Source organism: Hydractinia symbiolongicarpus, chromosome 2 (assembly GCF_029227915.1).
Source record: "Hydractinia symbiolongicarpus strain clone_291-10 chromosome 2, HSymV2.1, whole genome shotgun sequence".
Classification (NCBI taxonomy): domain Eukaryota; kingdom Metazoa; phylum Cnidaria; class Hydrozoa; order Anthoathecata; family Hydractiniidae; genus Hydractinia; species Hydractinia symbiolongicarpus.
In genome coordinates this window covers 29,223,425-29,248,652 of record NC_079876.1, presented here as the reverse complement: position 1 = coordinate 29,248,652, position 25,228 = coordinate 29,223,425, and the positions used below count along the sequence as shown (strand labels likewise).

Genomic DNA, 25,228 nt, shown 5'->3' with positions numbered 1-25,228 from the left:
TGAATTTCGCGCATTGTAAAAATTCACAAAAATAAATACGGATAAAGCTAAAGGATTTCTTTAGAGAAAATGCTGGATATTCAGTGCTCTTAAGGTCAAATTTTGATCTGGTTTTAAGATTTTAGGGTGCTTGAACATCCTCGTCCCGAGGGCCTCTTCGCCCCTGATCCGTTAATTTAATAAAAAACTTAAAATGCCCTGAGAAAGAGGTTAATCTGTTACTTTCTCAGATCAATTATAGAATTTCACGCATATTTTTAAAATTTGCTGAGTTCTCACCTTATGTCATCAGGTCACGCAGCATTTTTATTATACCGTGACAAAATGTTTATTTTATCTCATTAAAAAGAAGAGAATCATTAGTAATTCTGCAAAGCTTGCATAAATAAAATAATGACTTCTTTTAATGAAATGTTAAACCTTGTTCTGCACAAAAATTACAGCGAAAAAAGTTTTTGAGTAAATATTTAAATCGCTCAAAAGCGAATGTTTATAATGTCAACAAACTATTACATTTAAACAGTACTTAACTATCAGAAAGAAACATTTAAACGGTTCGTCGACACCTTAGTAGCAAGGTATGTGGTAGCTACAAAGCTAGCTAGATAGCCTCTTCTCTCTTCTTGGGCAAGCTTTTATTGCTACATGCTTAAATTCCTCACTTCACTACTTTTTTGCTTATGAAGAAGGTGTCCCTATTGATGATGAATTAGAGCATCGAGAACGTTTGTTACTGAAAGAGTATACAGAAAAGTTTCAGTCTCTCTCTTTTGAAGATTCCTTGGCAATAAAACATGGTTGGATCGGAGAAAATAAAAGATTGCCTTATTGGCTGAAGTTATATTTCATGGACATATCTAGGTATCAACTAACTGTCATTTCACGAGATAATTTATGGCAAAGGTTAGAGTGCTAATACAAAGAAGAAAAGGCTGACGGATATTATTCCAATGAGTTTGTTGGTGAGATATTTATCAACATGCTGCAACCAGAGTGCAAATATTGTATCATTAAAACAAAGTGTCTACCATCACAAAGAGTTTATTCAAAACAATATGGCTTTCCGCTTTACGCTTTGGATTGTTGGAAATGGATAAAGTCAAAATGCTGGTTCACATTCATTTCTTTTTACATTGTGATTCTCACTAACAGCTTCTTTTAATTCTTTTAATTTATAAGTGCGTTTTGCAAAGTCCAACATAATACAATGGTAAGCCATAAGACTTTTTGTCTCGTCCCCAGGTGAACCCAATGTGAAATAAAGCCAAGAAAAGCTGGGGACGAGGTTGGATTGTCAGATCTTATTGATTGATTTGTCTGGGGTTTTCCTTTTAGCAGTTTATGTATGTAAGAGCAGCGATTAGCATTAATTTGTTGTCATGACAGCAAATGATAGCAATCCAATGAATTACTTCCTCCATCTTTTTTTAGTTCGTTAGTTGACTTATTGATTATGACGATATAGCTACCGTGCTGTTATTAAGTAAGGATGAACAAACTGGGATTAGTGAGTCGTGATGACAAATTAAAGTTAACCTTTTTATGATTATAATTTTACTTGTTTGAAATATAGCAGGTTTTAAAGAACAACCTTGTCTTAATTTAGCTGTAAATTGCTCGAAACGTAAAAAAACTTTTACGCCTTTTTTTAACTTAAAATTTCGGTGTTCTTAATTTTTTGATAAAAGAACCTAAGAAATTGTTTAAGTTTATAACTAATTATTTATTGCCTGAAACAAGACTGTTGCTGCGTGCGAATTATGAGAACAGCTACTACACAGTAAAATATTTTATGATCTATCTTCTTATGTTTCGCACTTTTAAAATAGAAAACCTCCACAAATATAAAGAGAGGTCAGGTGAACAACAATAAATAATTCCGTTTTTCGAATTCGTGACTATTGTCGATTTAGGGGAAACAAAGAACCCACAAGAAGCAGGAACTCATATCAGAAATATTGCTAATCTATCCATTTTAAAAGTCAATGTTTAAAAATTTTAGGGTTTGCACGGAAATGTCTCAAAGAAGGTTCTCATGATATGAAAGCATAACAGCGTTTCAAACGAGAATTGTTTTTCTTGTTGTTAACATATCAGCGGTCGCGTCGGCAATTACCGAGTGCTGACGTAATCTAAAAAGGCTGTTTTTAGCAAGTTCAAGATAATAATTTTACCGAAAAAATATTGTGTGGGATATATATAGTAGGTGAATCATGACTCAGTGAAAACCCAAAGATTGATTTTTATAATTAAAAACACCTGTCATTTAAAGGGAAGAGAAGAATCAGAATAAAATAAACATCTGCTATGCTTTTGAATCATTGTATTTACGCGCATGCGTACAGAAATTCAGTTAAATGTAATATGGAAAATAAAAGTATGCTTTTAAAATATTGTTTTTTTGAAAGCGATAAAGATGAAAGAAAATCGCTAATCCTCGCTAAAAAACTATATTAAACGCTTACAAAAAAAATTGCATACGTTTTGTTGTAAAAATTTGCGCTTTTTATCATGTTTTAAAAGTTCTCCACTATGTTATGAAAGTTCTCCACTATGTTATGAAAGTTCTCCACTATGTTATGAAAGTCCTCCATCATGAAATGCGCAATTGAAAAGTCAATAATTAAACTCTAGATCAATTTCAAGCTATAGAGGAATATTGTCGACATAAAACGCGAGTTCATTGTCGACATACATGGTTCAATAAAAAAGTTTTTTTTGCCTAAGAGGTTTTTAATTTACGACATAAATATATTCTTTTCTTATACGATGAGAATTTGTGCTGTAATAAATTCTTTTTCCAAAACATAAACGTGCATTATAACATAAAGAGCGTGACAAAACGTAACTTTTCTCGTAAATATAACGAGATAAACGTAACTTTCTCATAAATGTAACTTAACAACGAAACTTTCTCGTAAATGTAACGTAACAAAATATCGGCAAAGAGAAATGCCAAACCAACCCTGGTATTCATAGAAGTTTTCATATATTCCAAAGGAAATCCCACATACAAAGAACTGAACAAAATATTTTCTCCTTGCCGAAATGCATTATGGGAACCTGTCCCACAATGCCTTGCATATATACTGTAATAAAGTAACACCGTCCTCCTTAGGAGCAAATTCATTTTAATAAATATATATACGTTTTTTAAAATGCTCATGATATATGACGTTATCATAATTCATAATAATAATAACAAACAAATAAGTAACGAAATAAAAAAAACAACAAAAACGAAAACGCAACCATAATCCTAACGATTAAGAAGTTTAACGAATATTTTTTCGTGCGTGTCGAATGCTTTCGATATTATAAATATCGTAACACTGACGAAAAAATATTCGCAAAATTTCATTTCATTTTTTCATATGTAACATATATTTTTCTTTTTGTGTTACTTCGTACCATATAATTTTAACGACGCGTAAATTTCAATAAAACCTCTTTTTTGTAAAATCTGCAATATATTTTATATAAGAAAAACAGAGTAAAAAACATATGTTCTATCAAAGTTTGAGAAAAACACTCCTCCTGTGGACTTTCTAACTCAATAGCTAAAATTCCCTAGTTTTAAAAGTTTGCTGACAGAAAAATACGCCATGAGATCACGTACTAGTAAAGTGTTATACTTTGAAAGAACGTAAGTAATTAGTTGTCATACTTTCAAAGAACTTAGAGTAGATTTGTTTAGCGAGAAATTCTTTAAACAATTTTGACTCACGGTCTAATTGCAACAGAATAGGGTCAAACCACAAAAATCTGTACAAAGGAGATTTATATCGACGAATAGCATTGACAGTTTTAAAATGTCATTACAAAAAACTTTAGAATCTACAAAATGTGCATTTTGAGTTTTAAACCGTGCCAAAATGAATGTTATGACGAAGTTCCAAAAAGGTGGTTTCAAAAGATGGCTTTTAAGCAATTACCCTAACATGTCAACAAACAGGAAACGAGTTTTGTTCATTCTAAAATCTAGAAATAATTCTTTTCACAAATATTTGATTTACGTATTATTACGAAACATTCAAAAACTGAAAGCCAAACCAAAAAATATTACCCCTTCTACGCAGAGGCTAAAAAATCACCCTCCATCGTAAGTATTCTCGGGAAACTACTGTATTGGAAAGCGTTTGAAGCCTTTGCGTCGATAGGGCGTTGTATAACTATTTATAATTTTAACTTGCTCTAACACTACATACAAACTATTATACATTAAGCTGCCTCATTCCAGCTATTGTTTTTTGTTCTTCATTTGAAAAACTTTCTACATTCTCTCATTTACACAACAACTTAAAAAAATGAAGTTTTTACGTGGGAACTTTAAGCGCCATAATAACTATTATAATTTAATACTTCGAGTACAGCTCTGAAACTCTTATTTTAAAAACATCACAAAAAAACAGCAACAACAACGACAAAAGATCTTCCCACATTCAAAATAAAAGATGATTTAGCCAATATCTTAAGCCATAGATAAATTACCTTGGCTTTTGGGACGCTTGAACGACACTTGTAGAGGCTTTCCTCTTTCGCAACAGTATCCGTTTAAGTGTAGAATAGCCATAGTTGCGTCTTCATAATGCGCCATGTTTACAAATCCAAAACCTTTGCATTTTTTCGTGTTTTCATCATAAACCACTCGAGTGCTTTGTATGGCTCCAAATTTTGAAAACAGCTGAAAGAGTGTGAGCTCGGTGGCGTCTGATGGAAGGTTGTATACAAAAACACACCAAGATGAGTTTTGAATTCCGCTTAATGTCGAAGCCGATGCCGCTTGATTGACCACCATGTTGTTGCGTAGCAACGATGCTGAATTGGGTGACAGTGGTGAAGCAATGGGAGAAGTTGAAAGTGAGGCTCCTGTTGAACTCATTGGAGACAGCTGAGATAAACCAACAGCCTGTCGCAAAAATGCTGACCCAGCAAGACCTTTTGCTTGTGTCAGTATATCGAGGTACGGCTGTATTTTCTGAGATGGAGGGTTGGCGAACTTCACAGTAAGAGGTTTGATAGCACCATTTAATTCAGGAATGCGATTGTTTAACCCATTGATGGCTGCTTCTGCGTCCGCCCTTTTATCGTAACGAACAAATCCAACTCCTCGACTTTGACTTGATTCATCATATAAAACCTTGCTCGTTATAATAGGACCATATCTTGCAAACAGAACTCGTAGTTCATGTTCTGTGACTGTTAATGGTAGGCCACTGACGTAGAGATTGGCGTTCTTTATTTCGTTGGAACTTGGTCTGGCCACACTTACTTTGATGGTTTTGTTTGTTAACTTCATTCCCTGTAGAGATTCGATAGCTTTTTTGGCATCGTTAGTACGCTCATATTTTACGAAGGCGTAACCTAGACTTGCACGAGTGACCTAAAAAAGAATAGAAATATTTCAGTTTGGGTGACGAAAAACTCTCCAAATCACACAAAAATACACAAGACGACGCCCATTATTTAGGGGCGTTGCCTTTTAAATTTAACCCTTGACCTTGTGAAAAAATCATGTCTTTTTATACGTAAATTTTAAGAACAACGAAGCCTGGAATGGCTAAAAGTAGACAAAATAAAAACAATGGCTAAAACTTAACCGATTGTTTTTCCAGAAACAGGACATATATTTTCATGCAAGAAACATTAGCAAAATCGATTTCGATGGAATAAAGATTGGGTTGAATAAAAACAAAAAGCAGCAAATATTTGATGTTTTGTTTTTAACAAAATTCCGTAAACAAACATATTGCGGAGATAAAAAAAAAGTCCTTAAAAAAACAAACGCCATATTACCGATAAACTTTCACTTTCTGTATTTATTTAGAAAATAAGATTAAAAAAAGTTTGAGCTCTGGAACGTGTTTTAGATAACAAAAGATGCTTTATGCATACAGACAGATTATATCAAGTTGTGTTATATACAGTGTGCAGTTCAGTGACGCAAGATAAACACGGGTGAAGATATCTCTTTGAAAGATAAATATACTACTTGTACAAGAAACAAAGACATGATAAAGAGTTGAGGGTCAAACCAAAGCAATTATAAATAGAATTGACAGTACTAGCTACTTCATAGTGACAGTAGACGAGCTTACGTCAAGGGAAAAAATTACGAACAAAAGTATTTTAATGACAGCAGAAATTAAACAACTTCCAATTACAGAACAGGAAAGTCGTTAAGAGCTTTTCTGTCATGTGACGAAACTACATAGCAATGGAAGCAAAAAACAAGTCGCTGAGTAAACTTTTTTTCGCAAAACAACTCGCAAAAAAATCAACTCCACTTCGTTGACAAAAACAAACAAACAACTTATTTACCTTATCACGAATAAGTTTACATGATTCCAGAGGTCCTATGGATGAGAATAAAGTTCGGAGCTCTTCTTCTGTCATTTCTTGTGGCAGATAATTTATAATTAAGTTTGTAGCATTTTCATCGTCTATATTCTGTTGATCAGCTTCGACTTTTTGATCTATCGGGTACCCATTCATAGCCATGTGAGGATTTAATGTTCCATTCATCAGATGATGTGTATGTCCATTCATTAAATGCGCGGTAGCCATACCAATTTTAGACAGTGTTGATTTATTAAAAGAATAATGGAATCAATTTTCTTGAACTTAAAATAATTTATATCAACATAAAAAAATACAAAAACTGAAACGTAAAACCCACTCCGTGTGTCCAATCGTCTAGAAGGAACTAAAACATCATATTTGTACCGCGCTAGAATTTATGTTTTTTTTTCTTTTCTTTTCTCTCCGATTTGTTTCGCACGCTTAGACAATAAAATCCTGACTAATGGTTTTTCATTGGCTGAAACTTTTGTTCATCCGTAATCCCTATTGGTTTAAGCACGTTGTTAATAACAACAATAGAACACAAGGCTTTATTCGACTGTCATCTGTCACACATGAATTAATTAGGAGGGTTTCCCCCTATCGCACAACAGCACAATAACATAACAATCTGTCTATGTACAAAACCGTATTAATCACCTTTTGCTGAGGCCTGGTTTCCATTCGCGCATTTATGTTAGGTTGTTTGAGAACGTTCTCCAAATTAAGAACGATTTGATGCTGGGAATTTTTATGACATATTTTGAAAAGGTGATTATTATTAAAATCCTTGATAATGAACAATAAAAGAAATATATGGAAGTTTTAAGCAGATGCAAATTTTAGAAAAATTAAAGTCGAGTAGAGTAATGCTAAATTTTTAGAGATATTGACCGTTATAAAGCGTAAGGTAGCAAGCTTGTTTCCAGTTTTCTTTATCCAAATTCATTGAGGACCAAGTTAAATATCCTGGAAACGAGGTTATTATTGTACATTTACACTTTGCTTTTCCACATACTTATAAGAACTATTCTTTTTAAGAATAATCAAGGCTCGGTTTCCCAAAGTTGAATACCGTATTTCCTCTAATAAGCGCCGCGGCGCTTATTTAATTTTTGTGATTTTAGGTGCGGCGCTTATTAGAGGGCGGCGCTTAATAGAGGGCGGCGCTTATTTCGAAATTTCAGATTTCAAGTTTCTGAAGTTTTTGCCTATTCTTCAAATTCAATCCGTTGGTTGAATGCTATCCTTAGTAAAAGTTTTTTTGATAGATTTGGGGTTCTATAGAGGGGTAAGTAACGTACGAGAAAGAAATAACGGGTGAATTATCGTGTCTTTTCCTGTTCTCTTTCTATCAAATATAACAAAGATAATTTCAAACATCAATTTCTTCGTCGCTTTCTTGATCAGAGTCAATCAAATGAAACGGCCCGCATGCATCCTCAACATCCGAATCTGTTATGTTCTCAAAAGGATTTATTTGACTCTCTTCCTCTTGCAAGATATTCAGGGATTCTCTTAGCCGTGATGCCCCATCAGGACAAGCTCCCTCCTTTTTAAAACAGTGGATCTTGTCATCTTCACTACCATCGACTGGAAGGCTTAAACCGTATGTTTTAAAAGATTTCACCATGAGCTCACTTGACAGCTTTTTCCAACCTTCTAAGATCCACTCGATTACTTTCCTTCGCGGAGAATCTCATTTTCTCTTGATTTTCTAATAGGCGCCGCATTTGAGGGTGCGGCGCTTATTAGAGGGCGGCGCTTATTTCGAAATTCGAATTTTAGGTGCGGCGCTTATTAGAGGGCGGCGCTTAATAGAGGGCGGCGCTTATTGGAGGAAATACGGTATTCCAAAGTTAGAAAAATTATTACCTATGAATATTTTTTAAAAAAATGCTGAGCCTGAGGCATCAGAAACCATTTGTGTAAAATTCAAGTACTACGCACTTTCTCTCAAAAAATGACGGTTTATATAAAAAGTACTTTTTCCTTCACAAATACACTTTCTTACGAACACTAAACTTCGCGTACAAAAGTCATAGAACGTTCTTATGTTCAGCATTTTGAGCTTATAGATGTTCTTAACCAAAAAAAACGGATTTATGAGTTCTTTAACTAAGTTCTAGAATCAAAATATATTCTTTACATTTGTCTGGAATTTCAGGCTAAAAGCCTTATATTCTTATGGTATGTTCTTGTAATTGAGAGAACGTACATGCAAGTGCAGGGACACTATGCAAAACCTATAATCTTAAATCTCCTATAATCTTAAACCTCGTATTTTTTTTAAAAAAAAGACTATGTATTTGACCTGAATTGAACTCAATTTATTTATCTACACAAAAAAACCCTCATTTTTTGAAATAGAATAAATTGAAAAAATAAAATAAAGAAAACGATTTTTGTTCTTTTTTTATTAAAAAACAAAAAAATAGCTCATTACATTATATCTGCTCAATGAATCCATAAAAACCGGGTCAACACAATATGCGATTGTATTTTTGCGCTCAAAAAAGCAATATTTTGCCAGAAGTGTTTTCAACTAATTTCCCGCACGAATACTTCAATTAATAATTCACAAAGCATTATACTTTTGATCATAAAAACATACATATTCACACCTGCCCCCTTCTTTCATTAAAACTTTTTTCTCTACAGCACATATGTTTTGTATCCATACTTATTTCCAACAAAACAGTCAAAACTTGGCGACATCTTTCACTTATGTTGCCGCGAATGGAAATTGGCCAATAAATGAGGCGCAATGTCACGTGGTATAATCAGTTTCAAGATGGGTAAAAATAGATTATAAACAACAACAAAATGAAAAGCTAAAAAAATCGTTATGAGGATATAAAAATAACTATGGCCTTTTTTCATGACTGACGAAATATACGTTTATTAAAACTACTTTTCGATAATTGTTTACATGGAGTCGGGTTACGGTAAAAATATAGGTTTCTGTCTGTACGCCATTTTTTTTGTTTTTATGCAAAAAAAAAGAAAAGAAAGAAAGTAATCTTCTGATCGGAAAGAAAAATTATGGCAGACATAAAAAAGGTTTTTCTTTTTCTTTCATTTTCTGTTTTTGTGAATGATCTTGCGATCTATTTTTAAATTTGAATGTGAATTGCTTTCGTTTGTGTGTGTGTGTCGTGTTTGAGAAATACAACACATCAAAAGGCGACTCTATTCAACAATTATATTATTTACAAGAGAGAACTCGAAATAAACTTTCACAAAATTATCTTAGTCATGTTGTTACAGATGACGTCATCGAGAAGCAGACGGTAAACTTTAGGTTGTTTACGATCACATCCTTAATAAGATTTACCAGTACAAGTTGTAAGCCAGTGAAACAATCCACTGAGATTATGTGATGTGTCTTTAGCACAGTTTTGATTTACTGGTATTTGGTGTCCGAAATGAAGCTGCGTGCAACCATTTTGAACAAACATACGGATATTGATTTAAGGCCGTAGTTACTACTATTTTCACGCAATTTGAAATTTGATCCAAATCAGAGTTAAATTCAAACTGTCAAAATGTACTACTTGTTGCTGACGTCAGCATGGCTATTTACCTCGAACTTCGTGGGCTTGACGTGGATTATTTTCTAAAGCAGACATGTTAGAAAGTGCGATTAGCACAATTCAAACTATGCTTACCTAAGCTATGCTTCTAGACACTTCTGCAGCCGCAAAATTTAAGGGGTTGATGCTGTTTGCCAACTTTAAAATTGGCCGAAAAAGATGAGAGCGTTAAGATTGAGATTTTGTTAAGATGTTAAGAGCGGATTAAGAATGAACTGAGCATAAATTCCTTCATAGATCATAAGGACAAAATAATTAGGTATAAAATTAAGAAACATATATTTTAGTTATCACCTATACATGCAGATACGTGCAAAAAAGAAAGAATTCAGTATCAATTACGTCTTCCATTTCTTAATAATACTATCCATCCATCAGTATATACCTGCTCGTATATTTGACTAATTTATGGAAAAATACAAATAAGAACTTTTAGACATTCATATAAAAACAATGGGTAAAAACGAAGACAGAACAGCATGCATTAAGAAGGTAAAAGAGATACAAGGGAAAGTTAAGTTAAAGAAAATTACCAGGTTTAAAGAGAACCTGATTTTTGGTATACACTGACATCAATAGTACGAAAAAAAATGTAGAAAAAAAAGACAGACAATGTCACAAGAAAGCACGAGCGTAAACTTTTGAACATGACTAATACATAAGAACTAGTCGTTGCCCGTGGAAAAATCCACGGAGCCGCCCGTCGCAACAAAGTGGATAAAAATATATTGCATTTGATATTCGTGTTTCCGTAACATGATTTTCTAACTCAGCGGGGGTCTGCACAGAGACAGACAGACGACGGCTATTATTATAGAGACTAGCCGTTAACCCGTGGAAAAATCCACGGGGTCGCCCGTCCTTTATATATCGCATTTCGTGTTTCTGTAACAGGACGCGGTTTTCGCGGACAGACAGACAAAATACGGCTATTATTAAAGAGAAGCCCTCAACCCGTGGAAAAATTCACGGGGTCGCCCGTACTTTATATATCGCATTTCGTGTTTCTGTAACAGAACGCGGTTTTCGCGGACAGACAGACAAAATACGGCTATTATTAAAGAGATAATAAAAAAATATGAATAGTTGTATTAACTAGTAATGGGTCGTGTTTCGGTCTAGAAGTATTTTTCGAAATAGCGCAAACACAAAAGATTTATATGGCGCATGCGCAATTGGCCAAAACTACCTCTAGTTGAGCGACTTTTTGTCCTCAAGAATATGAGATCCAGCAACAACAATTAAATTTATTCACCTTTTGGCGACGTTGTTTTGTCTGTGTAGTAGCAAACAGCCATATTGTGCGTCTTAAATTACCACGTAATTTTGTCGAACGTCAGCAAAAATTAAAAATATAACCATGATGTTTAAATATGTCAAGATGGCGGACAACGAGGATTTAAAGTAGTCACATTTTAGGGAGATAGCGCTACCTCGATCCCCAGTTTTTTTTTCTCCTTTTAACCTCGCCGTCCTGTCATAAAAAATAGACAAGGACCCCAGGGGTCGAGGTTGAAGATAGTGGCACTATGGACAAATGTTAAACTTCTGATGACGTTTTAGTGAAAGTGCCTTCGTAAGTGAAAATTTACTGCCGCCATTTGTTTCTTTTATGATGTACTTAGTGTGCCAAGTTTTCTTTAAATGATATCTTCGAAATACCCCGGGCCGAATAGGGTTACTGGTCAAGCAGCATAAAGTATTGTTTCAAAAGTTAACAACTCGTTCAATCGTCACTCTTGAAGCAACTTTTAAATTATATAAATATTCTTTTCTCTTGAGTACAATGTAATAACTTCTTTTCCCTGGTTAGAGAATCTAAAATTTAACAACAGTTTACAGCAGCTGCCGTACTTGTAAATTTCATTTCGCGCGTAGAAAGATTAAAGCACAATGAAAATTGTTTTGTGCCTGAAAGCAGAAAGGCTCCTAAGCTTATTGAAATACAGTAAAAAATCGGATGATGTCCCATATAGAGGCTTCATAGCTTGCTTGTACAATTTCGGCGGTAAAAAAAGTGACTAAGTTTTGTGAGGCTAACTTTTTATCAACCTTTTTTTCTTCCTATACGATATAATTGTTAAAGCCGATTGGCTATATCAAAGGTGAAATAAACGTAAAAATGACCGTGAGTATAATAAGTACACGTTTGTAGCTTTCACAAACGAAAAAACAAACACTGTCAAATTCATCCTGTTACAGTGCATTAGTAGAAACCAACCTACTATAAACACAAAGTGACGTTAGCTGTCTCTTTTATCAACAAAAATGTATCTAACCTTACGACCCAGGGTTAAATAGCACTACCAAATTCTTCTCGGAACAGGATTGACGTAGAAGGAATTTATGATCACAAACTTTAGATCAAAACTGCGATGAATTTTGGGTTATTTTAGCAGTTTCCCTTATATAAGATTATCAACAAAATTTACACGCATCGAGAACAAAATCTAATTAGATTTAAACCAAGTTCCTAGCGCCTATTTCTTTTTGGTTTCAGGACAATGCGTCTTAATATAAAGAAAGAGACAACAAAGGGTAGGGATGATGTTGCTTAGATTTGTGACACAATTTTTTCCACATGTTAATGGAAAAGCATGGCTTCGTAGAAGATAAGTATGAGAAAGTTTAACCACTGCTCGCGGTTTTTCATGAAAGTAATATTTTGAAAGTTATGTTTAAAATGCTAATAATGACAAACCAAATGACTTTCTTTCCTGCATTTCATTCTGTATCCACAAAACAACAAAATTGGTCCAATTTTAGCTTGAAACAGGAAGGCTAAAATTTTTGTCTACAACACAATTTTTTTTAATTTGAAAGTTTATAAAGCCATTAACTAGACGCCAATCACCAATCAAAATATACAAGAACAAATAAATAATCATTATTGGAAGACGATAGTTAGTTTTTAATGATAGATGATGTCACGTACAAGAAAAAGTATTGTCAGTCGCTTTTAAGAGCTGTTGTTAAAAGAATTCGTACTATTTTACTTTCATTTAAGACACAACTTTTTTTCAAAAGATAAGAAAATTTAAAAAAAACAATGTCGTTTCCTCGCCCGATTTTATTGCGTGCATCAAACTGCCAACCTTCAAAATCTCCCTAACTCTTTTTTAACTCCTAGCCTTTGTGTTTGCTTCTGTTGCTGGAAGACTCATTGTTTTTAGAAAAGGGATTTAACACTACTTGCTCAACCTTCATCTGCCACTTGTTTATTCCAAGCGAAGGCTCTTATGTATGGCTCTTATGTATGGCTACATGTATGCATCTTGAATAAAATTATGTTGAACTGTTATATATGCCTTGCGTATATTTCTTGAGCCTTCGTTATACATAATAACATAGTCGGTTTTTCGGGTGGTAGGGAATATGAAACTTATATATTATTTTCCTCAACCTTTATGCCTAACTAATTTAGGCATAAAGGTTGAGGAAAACAATATTTTGGTTTACTTATCCGCGCAGAGACCTTAGCAAAACGAAAAAGACGTCAGTTATCCTCTTATTTACAAAAATCTACACTTTTACCCCAAAACTGAAATTTGGCTCAGTGAATGTGTAATATCCAATTTTGGCTCACTAAATGTGTAAAACTGAAATTTGGCTCACTAGATGTGTAATAAAGTTAACAGGGAAAAGCGCAAAGCATATTGCAGTAAGAGCATACAGTGTATAGAGCCATATGTGCCATTTTTCTGTCTTATTCAAATTTTTGAGACGTCATCACTGTTTATAGAGTTTAACCAATTTACATTCAACGAAAAAACTAATATTACTGGCAAAGCACTTAGAAGTTTCATGATAACAACACGTCTTTCACTATAGTCACAATCAGTTCTTGGTTCTTGTGACTATGTGTTAGTCGAAAGGAGGAATGTCTAACCTTAATACAACCTCTTTCCAAGGGATCCTTTACAGGCGTAGAATAACACTGGAAAAGAATTTCGCCTTAACAAAGATAATAATTTAATTTTGATTAAAAACTATGACAATGGTTTATGTGTAGCACAATATCTTTCCGGTATATTACGATAAACTAACGAGGTCTGGGAAGAAGACATTTCCTGATAATTTCCCGCCAAAATAGGCGTACTTTCCGAAAAAGATGTTATCCCTTTAGCCCCTCCCCAGAGCTTCTCCTTCACTTCCTGATATGCGTGCTGGGCGAAGAAAGTTTTACGCCAGCAACACATCGGAAAGCCCCGGAAACGAATTTGGTTATTTGGGAAAGAGAATTTACTTATGTGACACAAACATTTACACGTCAGCAGAATCCAACTTGCTTCCCAGGCTTTTACATAAGTAGCGGTAAAACTGCGTAAGGCCCTTAAGGGAGTTGGTCAGGTGATATAGTCCGCAAAAACTAAGGGGATTTTTTGTGAGTGATGTAGCAAAAGACGCTAGCAGTGTGACTAAATCATTAATTTCTTCTCAAATAAAAGACTAAAGAAATGAAAAAGTACATAATAATATACGAGAGTTTGATCAGGCAAATCTGAGGGACCGGGATAAATGTTCCACTTATCCGGGGTGCAACATATCGAGCTTTAACTGTAATTCAAAATAAAATCTTCCAATCTCGATTCAGTATTTTAAGAGAATAGTAGGAGAACTCGATATAGGCCCGAAGGTTTGGGCCTCTCAAGTTCTTTCACTATTTCAAATGCTTTTTCTTTGGTCACTTTCATCTTCGTCCCTAGGGTTTGCTGCCTGATGTCAAAGCCGCAGCGGTTACTTGGCGGCTAAATATTTTAATCGCCTCGATGTCAAAAAGGAAACAATTCCTGGGGACGAGGTTATCACTTTTCCGGTTAAAACAATTGTCATATTAGGAAAGGTTATCGAGTGTAAAAATGCCAGCTAATATTTCTGTTGCGATCATAAATAAAGATGGTAGCAGATGAAGCGGACAATGATGTCAGCATGTATTTGTTAAACCAACAAGAAGATTGTTTCTTCAATAATAGAATGTCATGTTGCCCCGAGCTATGAATAACCACAAAAATGTTAAACATCCTTCCAAGAAAACATTCGCAATAAAGACCTGGTACTCATCAGATATGTCATTTCAAATTATTATTAGCAGGTCCACTCCTATTGGTTAAAGATCCCGAATGTGAATAGTCAAACGCCATGCTTTTAAAAACTGCTTTGCCAAAATTAACGAAAAATCCATGTGAAAAACACATGTACAGATTTAAGAAGATTCCCCTATAAAAAATATATATCATAAGCGACGTCCTCTTTCCTGCTTTTGATGACAATAACATTGGTTACGACAGCACAGCAATAAGTTTAAAATTATTTAGTTGGTTGCCATGGTTATTTGTTTCTAGAAAATATACAACTTTTGGCCGCTTGCAATCGAGCAAAACATAACTGATGAGGTTTCAATCATTTGAAGGCTATCAGATAAGTTACGGAAAGTTGACCAATAAATTTTAGTAGGGAATTTAGGAGGATAGAAATCTGTTTGCATAGGTTGAATTTAGCAGTTTTTAACAAATATTTGTTTTTTAATCAAAATTTTAGCAGCATTTTTATAAGTAAGCGAGTATACCAACGAAACGAGTTATTAAAAATTATCATTGTTACGTTTGTGAGCATTGATGAAGCTTCTAATTAAAACACTGGTTAAATGTATCCTAATAACGAACAATTAGCTAAGCTGACCAAATGCTTTCAGTTGACATTGATCGTATTGTAACAAAGGCAGATTTTTTTTCATTTCATAAAAAAAAACGTCAAGCCGCAAGAAAGCCATGTGCGAAGATGTATGCCGGGTGGACAGCGTTTCACTAACATGATGGAACCAAAGCCGCGAAATTAAGAAAAAACGGTCGCGCTGACAGCAACGGTTAGCACTTTTCCAGAATCTCGAATTAACCTGAAGTCCTACCCCATATACTCAAATAAGTCTACTCCTTCTAAAAACCTCATCACTGGCCTTCCAATAAGCCCTCATCCTTTTTGAATCCTTTCTGACAAATAATCCCCGCTTCGGAGAAGCAGGCCCAATGTGGGTTTAGTCATAGATATAATAAAAGGTTTAGTTGAACTAAGTACAATATTTGCTTCACAGAAAAAACACATTCTATGGTGGCGTTTACATAAAAAGTAAATTGTAGACTAATTTTATATATTATTCGTCGCAGCGACAAGTGTGTAGTAACCAGCGGTTTTTGGTTATTCTTCGAAAGTAATGGATTTTTAGGTCCCGTTTAGCCGCCCTGGTTTAAAATGGGAAAAAAAGCTCTGGAATCAAGGTCGTCTAAACGCAAAAATCTTAAGAAGAAATTAAGATTTTCCTAGACAACTTCCCAAACTTCTTTTTACGGGAGTAAGCTGTATTGAGGTATCTCCTTGCTTTCACTGGGTTATGTAATTGAAGAAGTAACCGCATGGCTAAAGTGATAAGGGAACTTTTTTTACATACTTTTACGTCCTTCTAGCATTCATAAACAAAAAAGTAAAAACTGCGAAGTCTTAAGATCAATGCTTAAAAACAAACAAAATAAAAACCTGAAAACGTCGGTCTAAACATAACTTTCTTCGCATGTACATATATCATCATAACGTGAAAGTGATGTCTAAATGACGGATATTTTAGAGGTGATAGAAGTTAGGACCTTCAGAAAAACAGAGTCATTTTCTCTTCAGAAAAATGGACTAGATCCTGTGAATTAGCGCTAAAATTTACAAATTATACGTCGTAACTACAACTAAAAATTATAGACGGCGACAGAAAAAAAAAGCTGAAGATTCCATAAATAATAAACCAAAATCTCTAGGCTACAGCACAGGGGGTTGACTTTAGATTTTTACCGTCTTCGTGAAAGAGCAGAAAAGTATAAAATTGGTACGAAATCAAACATTGACAAAATCAAGATAAACACACCAAACGGGCCACAATACTAAAAACACTTTTTTTCAGAAACATAGAAAACAAGATTAAAAGACGATGTGATGATGTTTGAAAATTCAGTCCTTCTAACACGACGCATTTTTTAAAACATACAAAAACATTAAGACGCAAAGAAGAAAGTCGTACTGCATCATTGTTCAAATAACTGTACACTATTTACAGCAAATCTTACGGTCGGTAACTTTGCCGCCATATTTAATGTTCTCACCAAAAACTTTCACCGAAAAATTATATTAATTTTATATGCAAGACATTGCGTCGATGGAACATAACCTAAAAAAGAAAAAATTCTGGTGCTGAATTTATGGTAAAAAACAGACAATTAAAGCTGCACCTAAGAAAGATAAGTTCTTTTGTTATCCAAATGGGTGACATAACATCCTGACCGGCCAAAAAAACAGTCCAGTCACAGGGTTATGGATGAATTTCATACCCGGTAATAATAAATTAAAAATCGGTCCTATGAAAATCTTGAAAAACATGACTTCCTGGAAAAACGCAGGAAGGTAAAATTCTGAGCATGTCATGATTGTTAAACTGACAGACAACCTGTATTGACCTACCATAATAAGGAAGTATTACAATCAAGGGTTTGTTTACCTTCATTGCAGTTACAATCTAATCATTCGCCGCTTCACAAGCATCTATCCAGTCACCAAACACATCCACAGGCTCTGATAAATCTGACGTTTCCAGTTAAGGAAGAATTTTTAACACTCTACAAGAGATGCGTTTATTGAAAGTGCATCCACAAGGAACACAGAATTTAGCTTAATTCACTGACATTCTAGGGTAAAACTTTTTTAGCTGAACTTTGAGTATAAATCCAATAAATAGTTAATGTTGTCTTTTTTTACACTGTACAATGCTATCTACCCTTTATACAATGACGCTATTTCATTGTCCAAAAATGGGGAGTTATAACCTGGACTGGACTTGTGTAACATGGTTTTTGGGAAACTCTACGTACTTGTAAACATGGCATAAATTCTGTCACAAGTTTATTTTACTCCACAGCATTTGAAATCAAAATCAAGTACGTATACAGTGTAATCAACACCTTAGTAAAAAGGATACATGTGATGGGTGTTTGAAAGTCTTCTGAACAAACGCGACATGATATATGTCCAACATTTCTTGTTTTGTCCCTACAATAAACATGCATGAAAATCATATGTACACATATTATTTACTTGTGGTTGTACGCAAATTTAAAACTTTGTGTACGTCTTGCAATAGTACTTTTCTATGCTATTGTAGAACATTGGCTATAGATGCACAGAAGTTTTATGTGCACTTCGGATGACCGCAGAAATGTGGGTGTCACAATCTTGGTCATGAATGGCGTGCGATCGCACGCGCACGCCACCGCACACGCCATGTGAAATTCGGGCGTGCTCTTTATCACACGCCTCGTTCTACTTCGTACACACGCCAAGAACTGAGCTATTTTAGAGTAATCCCTTACCCAAACTTTACCCAATACATAATTGTTCTTCCGCGTTAAAATGTATCTCTAAAATGTATTTCTATTAAATACCCACCTTAATTAAAATTGCTGACGTGAGATACATTTCAAATGTTTTGCGTCGGCATTGCGTCGACAATATTTTTTTTGTTTTTCAGCTGGCAAAAAATTTATTCATTACCTTGGAATGGCCTCCTTAAGACGATGACAAATGGAAATGCTATTTACGAACCGAAGGTCAGTTGCATCCATTAAATCCATGAAAAAATGTCTATTCCGCCTGTAAGTGCATATTTGCAGACTTGCTTCATCCGTGCTCCGTCGGCGTTCACCTCCGCATTAGTTAAGAACCGCATGGCTGGATTTCTTGGTAAGACCTGGTTACCAACGACGAAGGGGCCAGGCAAAAGAGATTTATGTCTACGTAGTTCTTTTAACTAAGTCAGGAGTCGGTGAATTAGCTAGGATGGGGAGGTTGGCTATGAATAGACTTGCTTATGGAATAAAAGGGTCAGGATTATTCAATAATTCTTAGATCTAAAAGTAATCTGTTAACGGAGGTACTCGGTTCTTCCCGTACCTCACGTAATTTAGGTACACGATAGGGCGTAGGAACGCGATCGCGTACCTCAAAATGAGAAGCCTGCATTTACTACTTGGTTGTTTGGGGTCTGGATCAAAGTTGGTTATTCATTTTTCACATGCTTCATTCAATATGGCAGCTTGTTGTGAACATGGTTTGTAAACATTTTGTTGCTGAAATAAATAAGTCAACAAACGAAAAAGAAGCAAATAAAAAGTAAAAAACAATGCTTCAAAAACTCCGCGCTGCCGCTCTCCTGAATGTAATAATTGCACGCCAAAATCATAGGCTAGGCGTGCGATACTGATCGCACGCCTGTATTAGTGTAGGCGTACGTACAACCGCACGCGGGTGCAAATATTCGTGACCAAGACTGGTGTCATTAAAACTGCTGGGATGGAATGTTTTCATACAGTTTTTCAGTGGCAGTTTTTCCACTATTTTAAAAACTGACAGGCTTCGTTAAATTCCTTGCTCTTGTGTTACTTCATTTTTATTAGAACAAATACAATTTTTCAGGTTCACATTTAATGTTGCTTAATAATTGTTGTCATTATTGTTGTCTCACACACTTTTGTCATTATTTTTTTTAACAACGTTTAATACTTAACTTCGAAGGAGATTTTCTCAATATAGAGTAAGATCATTGTTTATCAATTTACTATTGGGTGTTAGTAGTTGAAAGTATCTATAACAATAAGGATTGTACAGAAAGTTTCCTATTTAACATGAGATGAGCTAGGGTAGGCATTAAAAATAGGTGGCATTAGAGTTATTTAAGCCCATCTGTCGGTCAACAAATAAAAATTTGAAAATCCAAAAAATTATGTCCAACTATCCAGCCATAATATGCGCTATTAAACACCAATATTTAATGATAACTTGTGCACCTTGTTTAATTGGAGCTTAAACTAGTTCTCAAAATACTTAGCACTCATGGCCAGAATTTCAAGTACAACAAGCATAGAATATTCCTTGTCACTGTAGTTTCTCTGACTATGAATTGCGATCTAAAATGAGGGCTTGTCGGATGACTTTAATATAAAAAATTTACGATCAACATGAAGAACGGGCAGCCAATTTGCAAATTCAAAAATGATGAAAAGACATTTGTGGTACGCTAATTTTTTATCATTTTTCTTTCTTGAACTAATTGTTAATAAACTGCCTTAAATTCGAGATAGCAAAGCAAATGAAGAAGACTAATCAAGATGTTGTAGGTGAGAAGTGTATACGTAATGATGAAGGTGTTTTGGCTAGCACGGAGGGGGAGAAAAGGTAGCTTGGAAGAATTATTATCAGAGGTTGCTAAACACTGAGTTTGATTGGGATGAGGATAATTTGTCTGATGATGATGTTGTAGAAGGGCCAGCTATGCAGATCAACACAGAATGGGTAGTATTATGGAAATTAAAGATTGGCAAGGCTGCAGGAGTATCAGGTATTGTTGCAGAGATGGTAAAAGCATCTGGATTTATTAAAGTTGAGCTTATTACAAGTCTTTCTAATCAAAATATAAAGAAGGTGCTATTCCGAGTGAGTGGCGGTCGAGTGTAATAGTGAATTGTTTCAAGGGCAAGGGTGATGCATTAGAAAGAGGTAACTATAGAGGTTAGAAGTTGGTTGATTAAGTAATGAAAGTTATTGAAAGAGTGATTGATAAGTTACTTAGAGAAAGAATTGATATAGATAAGATGCAACTTGGTTTTGTTCCAGGGTGTGGCAGTACAGATGCAATACTCAGACAGCTTCAGGAAAAGTATTTAGGAAAGGGAAAGAATCTCTATTTTGCCTTTGTAGATTTAGAGAAAGCTTTTGATAGAGTGCCACATAAAGTTATTTGGTGGGCTATGAGAAAATTAGGTGTGGATGAGTGGCTAGTTACGATGGTACAGCCTATGTATACAGCAATGCTAGAAGTCGTGTCAGGATTAATGATTCACTTAATGATGAATTTAGTGTGAATGTTGGTGTACATCAGGGTTCTGTACTTAGTCCTTTGTTGTTTGTTCTAGTCTTAGAAGCGCTGTCTATGGAGTTCAGAACAGGTTGTCCATGGGAGTTATTGTATGCCGATGATTTGGTTCTCATAGCAGAGTCGATGGAAGAATTACTTGAAAAGTTTGAGAAGTGGAAGAAAGGACTAGAAGAGAAAGAGCTAAGGGTGAACACAGCAAAGTCTAAAGTCATGATTAGTAGCATTGCAGCCAAGAGTGACCTTGTAGTTGGAAAGTGGCCTTGTGGAGTTTGCAGGAAAGGGGTTGGTAGTAACTTAATTTTTTGTCAGACTTGCAAGCATTGGGTACATAATAAGTGCAGTAGTATTGGTGAAAGATTAAGGGCTGACATTCGGTTTGTATGCAAGCGTTGCAAAGGTGAGATTATAGAGGATGAAGTATTTCTAGCTTCAAGAGTGGCTTGTTAGAGTCAGTTGAGAACTTATGTTACTTAGGTGATATGTTGGGCTGTGAAGGGGGTGTTGGAAGAAGTGTTACTTGCAGGATAGGTTTTGCTTGGAAAAAGCTCAGAGAGTTAATTCCTTTGTTGACTAGCAGAGTCTTGTCAATTGTGTTAAAAGGTAGGTTGTATGAAGCCTGTGTAAAGAAGTGTTATGATGTACGGTAGTGAGACATGGGCAGTGAAGCAGGAAGATCTTGACCATTTAGAAAGGATTGATATGAGAATGGTTAGGTGGATGTGTAACGCCAGTCTGAGAGACAGAAAGAATTCAGATGAGCTAAGAAGCAGGCTAAGTATCCGTAGAATTAAAGATATTATCCAGATAAAAAGATTGAATTGACAGGGGCATTTGGAAAGGATGGAGGGGGGTAATTGGGTAAGAAAGTGTAGAGACTTGATAGTTCCTGGAAAGCCCAGAGGCAGATAGAGAAAGACTTGGCAGGAGGTTATAAGGACAGACTTGATACAGAGGAAGTTGAGTTTAGATCTAACACAGTCTAGATCAGATTGGAAGAGGGTCATTAATATACCCCGTCCAACCCATGCTAGCATGGAAAACGGACGTTAAGCCGAGAATGATGATGATGATGATGATGATGATGACAACTAACAGTATAAAAACGGCTCTTTGAACATGTTTCCGTTTTATCTATCTGCTTAACCATAAAGGAAATTTGGTGCACTCAATTATTATTCATATCAAAGTATGGATAAAACTATAACAAAAGTTAGTTTTGCAACATTTTCCTAAAAATGAACCAGTTCTTTATGAACATGTCCAAATGGAACGTCCCGATTTCAAATGGTTGTTCCTTTGTAGAATGCTTCATAAAATGATGAAACACAAAAATTTTTTTCCCATTAAAATTTCTTGCCGTAAAGAACTAATAAAAGCGTCTGAGTCAGCTATGTCCGATTTCCAAATGCTTTTCCGAGGCCTGGGTACTTGTAATTAGCATGACAATAAAGTTCAGTTTAGAAAAATTTATATATATTGTTAAGCTGTTTATGTTAAATATTTAGGTTTACCTAGTGAACAGTTTTATTAACGAAACTTCTTGTGACTTATTTGCAACAGAGGTATTTACAATGTCAAAATTTGTTATTACTTAAATACAACATTATAATTTATGCAGCATAATTAAATTTGAAATTCTTTAAATGTGAATATCTTGAGAACAAAAATAGCTTTTCAAAAAATTTAAAAGGACTTAAATAAATTAAAAAAAGTTAAATAAATTTTTAAGCCCTATAATGTAAGTCCAACGTTCCCTTTAAGTTGTTTTAAAGTGAGAGGCAAACTTTAAAGATTGAACATTATTGCAAAAATAATGAAGCGCAAGATTCAGAACTTAATTTGTTTTTTTTTCTACATAAATTTAAAGGATTTTAAATTAGGATGGTGTAGTGGCAATGTGACATATGGCTTACGCACAGGTTTTGCTCTGGCTTACAAATTCTCTGTCAGATTTGCAAACAAGAGGGTGCCGATAAGCTGCAAACGCCTGCATATATAAGGGCGAGTGTGGGCAACCTTCCAAATAAAATTAGTGGTTGTCCTTCGAAACTGTCCGCACTTTCCCAAACTCGCCCGGAGCATTCCCAAAATGCAATTCCTTACAACATACCATGCAGACGACAGTTGGGAAGAAGGTGCTTGAAGAGAAAGGAGTTAATAAAGTTTATATATAAGTTATAAACCATTAAAAACAATTCTTCTAAGAACTTCGCTACCACATAGTAATTTTATTTTAACTTTTATAGCTTTTTGAATCATATTAGTGCCTGTTTTCTTCCTCTTTTTCGGGGCATTGTTTGGGCCTATGCAGTGTTTTGCGGGGGAATAATTTTTTTCAAAACACTGAACTCGCCCGAAAACAGCTGCACTTTTTACAGCCTATGCTGCTTATTGGCACCCTCGTTTGCGAACTGGCCAAGAAGGTGCCGATAAGCCGCAAATGCCTGCATATATAAGGGCGAGTTCGGGCGACTTTTCGAATTAAATTGACGGTTGTCCGCCGAAACCGCCCACACTTTCCTGAACACGCCCGGAACATTCCCGAAATGCAACACCTTGTAACATAAACATGGCGGACGACAGTTGAAAGATCAAAAACCAAAAAAAACAGTTCTTTTAAGAACTTAGCTACCATATAGTTAGTTCATTTTAATTTTTATACTTTTTTAAATAATTCTTTGACAGTCATCTATGGTGAATTTTTTAAGGGGTGGCATTGTTCGGGACTATGCAGGTTTTTCAAGCAAATATGCGGCTTATCGGCACCCTCGTAACTGGCCAGCCAGAGAGTTTTAAATCAACAGAACAGCACAGGACGACAGAACAGAACTGTCCACTGCCTAGCTAGTTAGGTTTCATAGAATGTTTAGCTAATTGTATTGTTGAGACTATGCAATGGAAAAAGTGAATTAGGAGACAATTTTTGCCTAAATAGCCATACAATGTAGACTAATTTGCCTCGCTTATTTGCAGCACCCCTCTGATAATAATAATGATGTATGTAAAACATGTGTGTCTAGATAAGTGATCCTACACAATTTAGATTTCTTAAAAAAGAATTAAGAGGCATAGCTCGGGATCCGCCATAAAAAGTCTAAACTTACATTTGCACATCACATGATTTTTCGTGATTGCAGAACGGACAATTGAATTGATTCTCTAAAGTCCCCAACGTCTTCTTTTTAGTGGGGGCTTTTCTTTTTGACCTCCTTCTTCCCATTCCTGAATATTAACCAGTACGGTTAAATATAACAAATAACAGAAAATTTAAGTTTGACAGCTTCAAGTGAAATGCAGAACACCACGGAACGATTTCAAGTACACTTTTATGATCGCTTATAAACAGTACACGAAAATAAGAAATATGTCCCACAACCTCGGCCCCAGGGAGGCTAGAGCGTTTAAACAAAACTTTACTACGAGTACGCAAGTGGTTTGAGAATCATTCATTGAAATGTTTTTAGTGGAGTCGTTGCTTACGCGGATGAATTCATTTCAACGAGCGCCAATTTTTCAGGACTGTAAATAAAGATTGTTTAATGCAAGATTTTAAGAAAAGACACCTTATCCTCATAAAAGTGAGTTCGTTGTTCTCGGACCAAACTCGTTCCCAGGAATTGTTAGGCTTTTATATTTGGACAGCCAGGTGTCAAAGTATAAAAACATACAAGTCCTGGTGACGAGGTTGTTTCTGGACGCCACACGCTACCCCATCAAATATTTGTGGTGAAAATACACTACATCACACCACAATACCCACTAAAACATCTTCGCTCATCATTAGGGAATGATGACAACACGCGTAAGAAAGTCACTCTTCATAGGTATTTCATAGACCTCCAGGCACGCGACACCATCTCTTTGGGTATACCATTGAGCAGATCTGAATGAAGATTTTCCTACCCAGAAAATATTTTTACGCCATGTGAATCCCACTGTTTTCAAATTTGCTACATCCACTAATCCGAATTACCAGAAGTACAAATACTACTTAAAAAAAATCTAATCAAAGTATGAAAGTACAACCTCCATCCTTTATCAACTTAATGAGAATTCTATCTTCATATGTACACTAACTAGTAACTACAACTCTGCAACACATTCTCAGGCATGCAAAAAAATGATTTTATTTTGACACCGAAAGACAACCAATTTTACAGATTCCCAGTGATGGAAATAACGTAATAGACCTCGAAAGATAGACAGAGAGAAATGCTGTTAAGACATTTAACTGAAAAAGAACTCGATTTGCGCGATATTATAAAGACACATATTTTAAACAAAGAATACTTAATTTCTTGTGCCACGTACACAAGGTAAATTTCTAAAA

At 35.1% G+C, this 25,228-nt stretch overlaps 2 protein-coding genes across 3 annotated transcripts; both read right to left on the bottom strand.

The window, feature by feature from the left end:
* Nucleotides 1–386: 386 nt before the first annotated feature.
* On the bottom strand, nt 387–6,730 carry LOC130630562 (ELAV-like protein 3). Its single transcript, XM_057444099.1, has 2 exons — nt 6,322–6,730; nt 387–5,383 (listed from the first exon to the last, which is right to left on the bottom strand). The coding sequence occupies exons 1-2, from the start codon at nt 6,565–6,567 to the stop codon at nt 4,472–4,474; spliced, it is 1,158 nt and encodes a 385-aa protein (XP_057300082.1). The 5' UTR covers nt 6,568–6,730; the 3' UTR covers nt 387–4,471.
* Nucleotides 6,731–16,255: 9,525 nt separating this feature from the next.
* Nucleotides 16,256–24,241, bottom strand: LOC130630561 (transcription elongation factor 1 homolog). Of its 2 annotated transcripts, none has more exons than XR_008982089.1 (4): nt 24,003–24,241; nt 17,947–18,017; nt 17,433–17,552; nt 16,256–17,142 (listed from the first exon to the last, which is right to left on the bottom strand). XR_008982089.1 is itself a non-coding variant. In XM_057444098.1 (4 exons), the coding sequence occupies exons 1-3, from the start codon at nt 24,116–24,118 to the stop codon at nt 17,488–17,490; spliced, it is 252 nt and encodes an 83-aa protein (XP_057300081.1). In that variant the 5' UTR covers nt 24,119–24,239; the 3' UTR covers nt 16,256–17,142; nt 17,470–17,487. The 2 variants fall into 2 exon arrangements, 1 of the variants encoding a protein (XP_057300081.1); XM_057444098.1 differs by having other exon boundaries at nt 17,470–17,552; nt 24,003–24,239.
* Between the last annotated feature and the right edge of the window lie 987 nt (nt 24,242–25,228).

What these genes read in the sequence shown, in the direction of transcription:
- LOC130630562 (XM_057444099.1), bottom strand. Translation starts at nt 6,567, where the DNA reads ATGGCTACCGCGCATTTAATGAATGGACATACACATCATCTGATGAAT. An exon ending in GTAAACTTATTCGTGATAAG is followed by an intron (nt 5,384 to 6,321) that starts GTAAATAAGTTG and finishes ATTCTTTTTTAG; the next exon opens with GTCACTCGTGCAAGTCTAGG.
- LOC130630561 (XM_057444098.1), bottom strand. Translation starts at nt 24,118, where the DNA reads ATGGGAAGAAGGAGGTCAAAAAGAAAAGCCCCCACTAAAAAGAAGACG. An exon ending in AAATCATGTGATGTGCAAAT is followed by an intron (nt 18,018 to 24,002) that starts GTAAGTTTAGAC and finishes TGTTTATTGTAG; the next exon opens with GGACAAAACAAGAAATGTTG. An exon ending in CTTTCAAACACCCATCACAT is followed by an intron (nt 17,553 to 17,946) that starts GTATCCTTTTTA and finishes TGGAAACGTCAG; the next exon opens with ATTTATCAGAGCCTGTGGAT.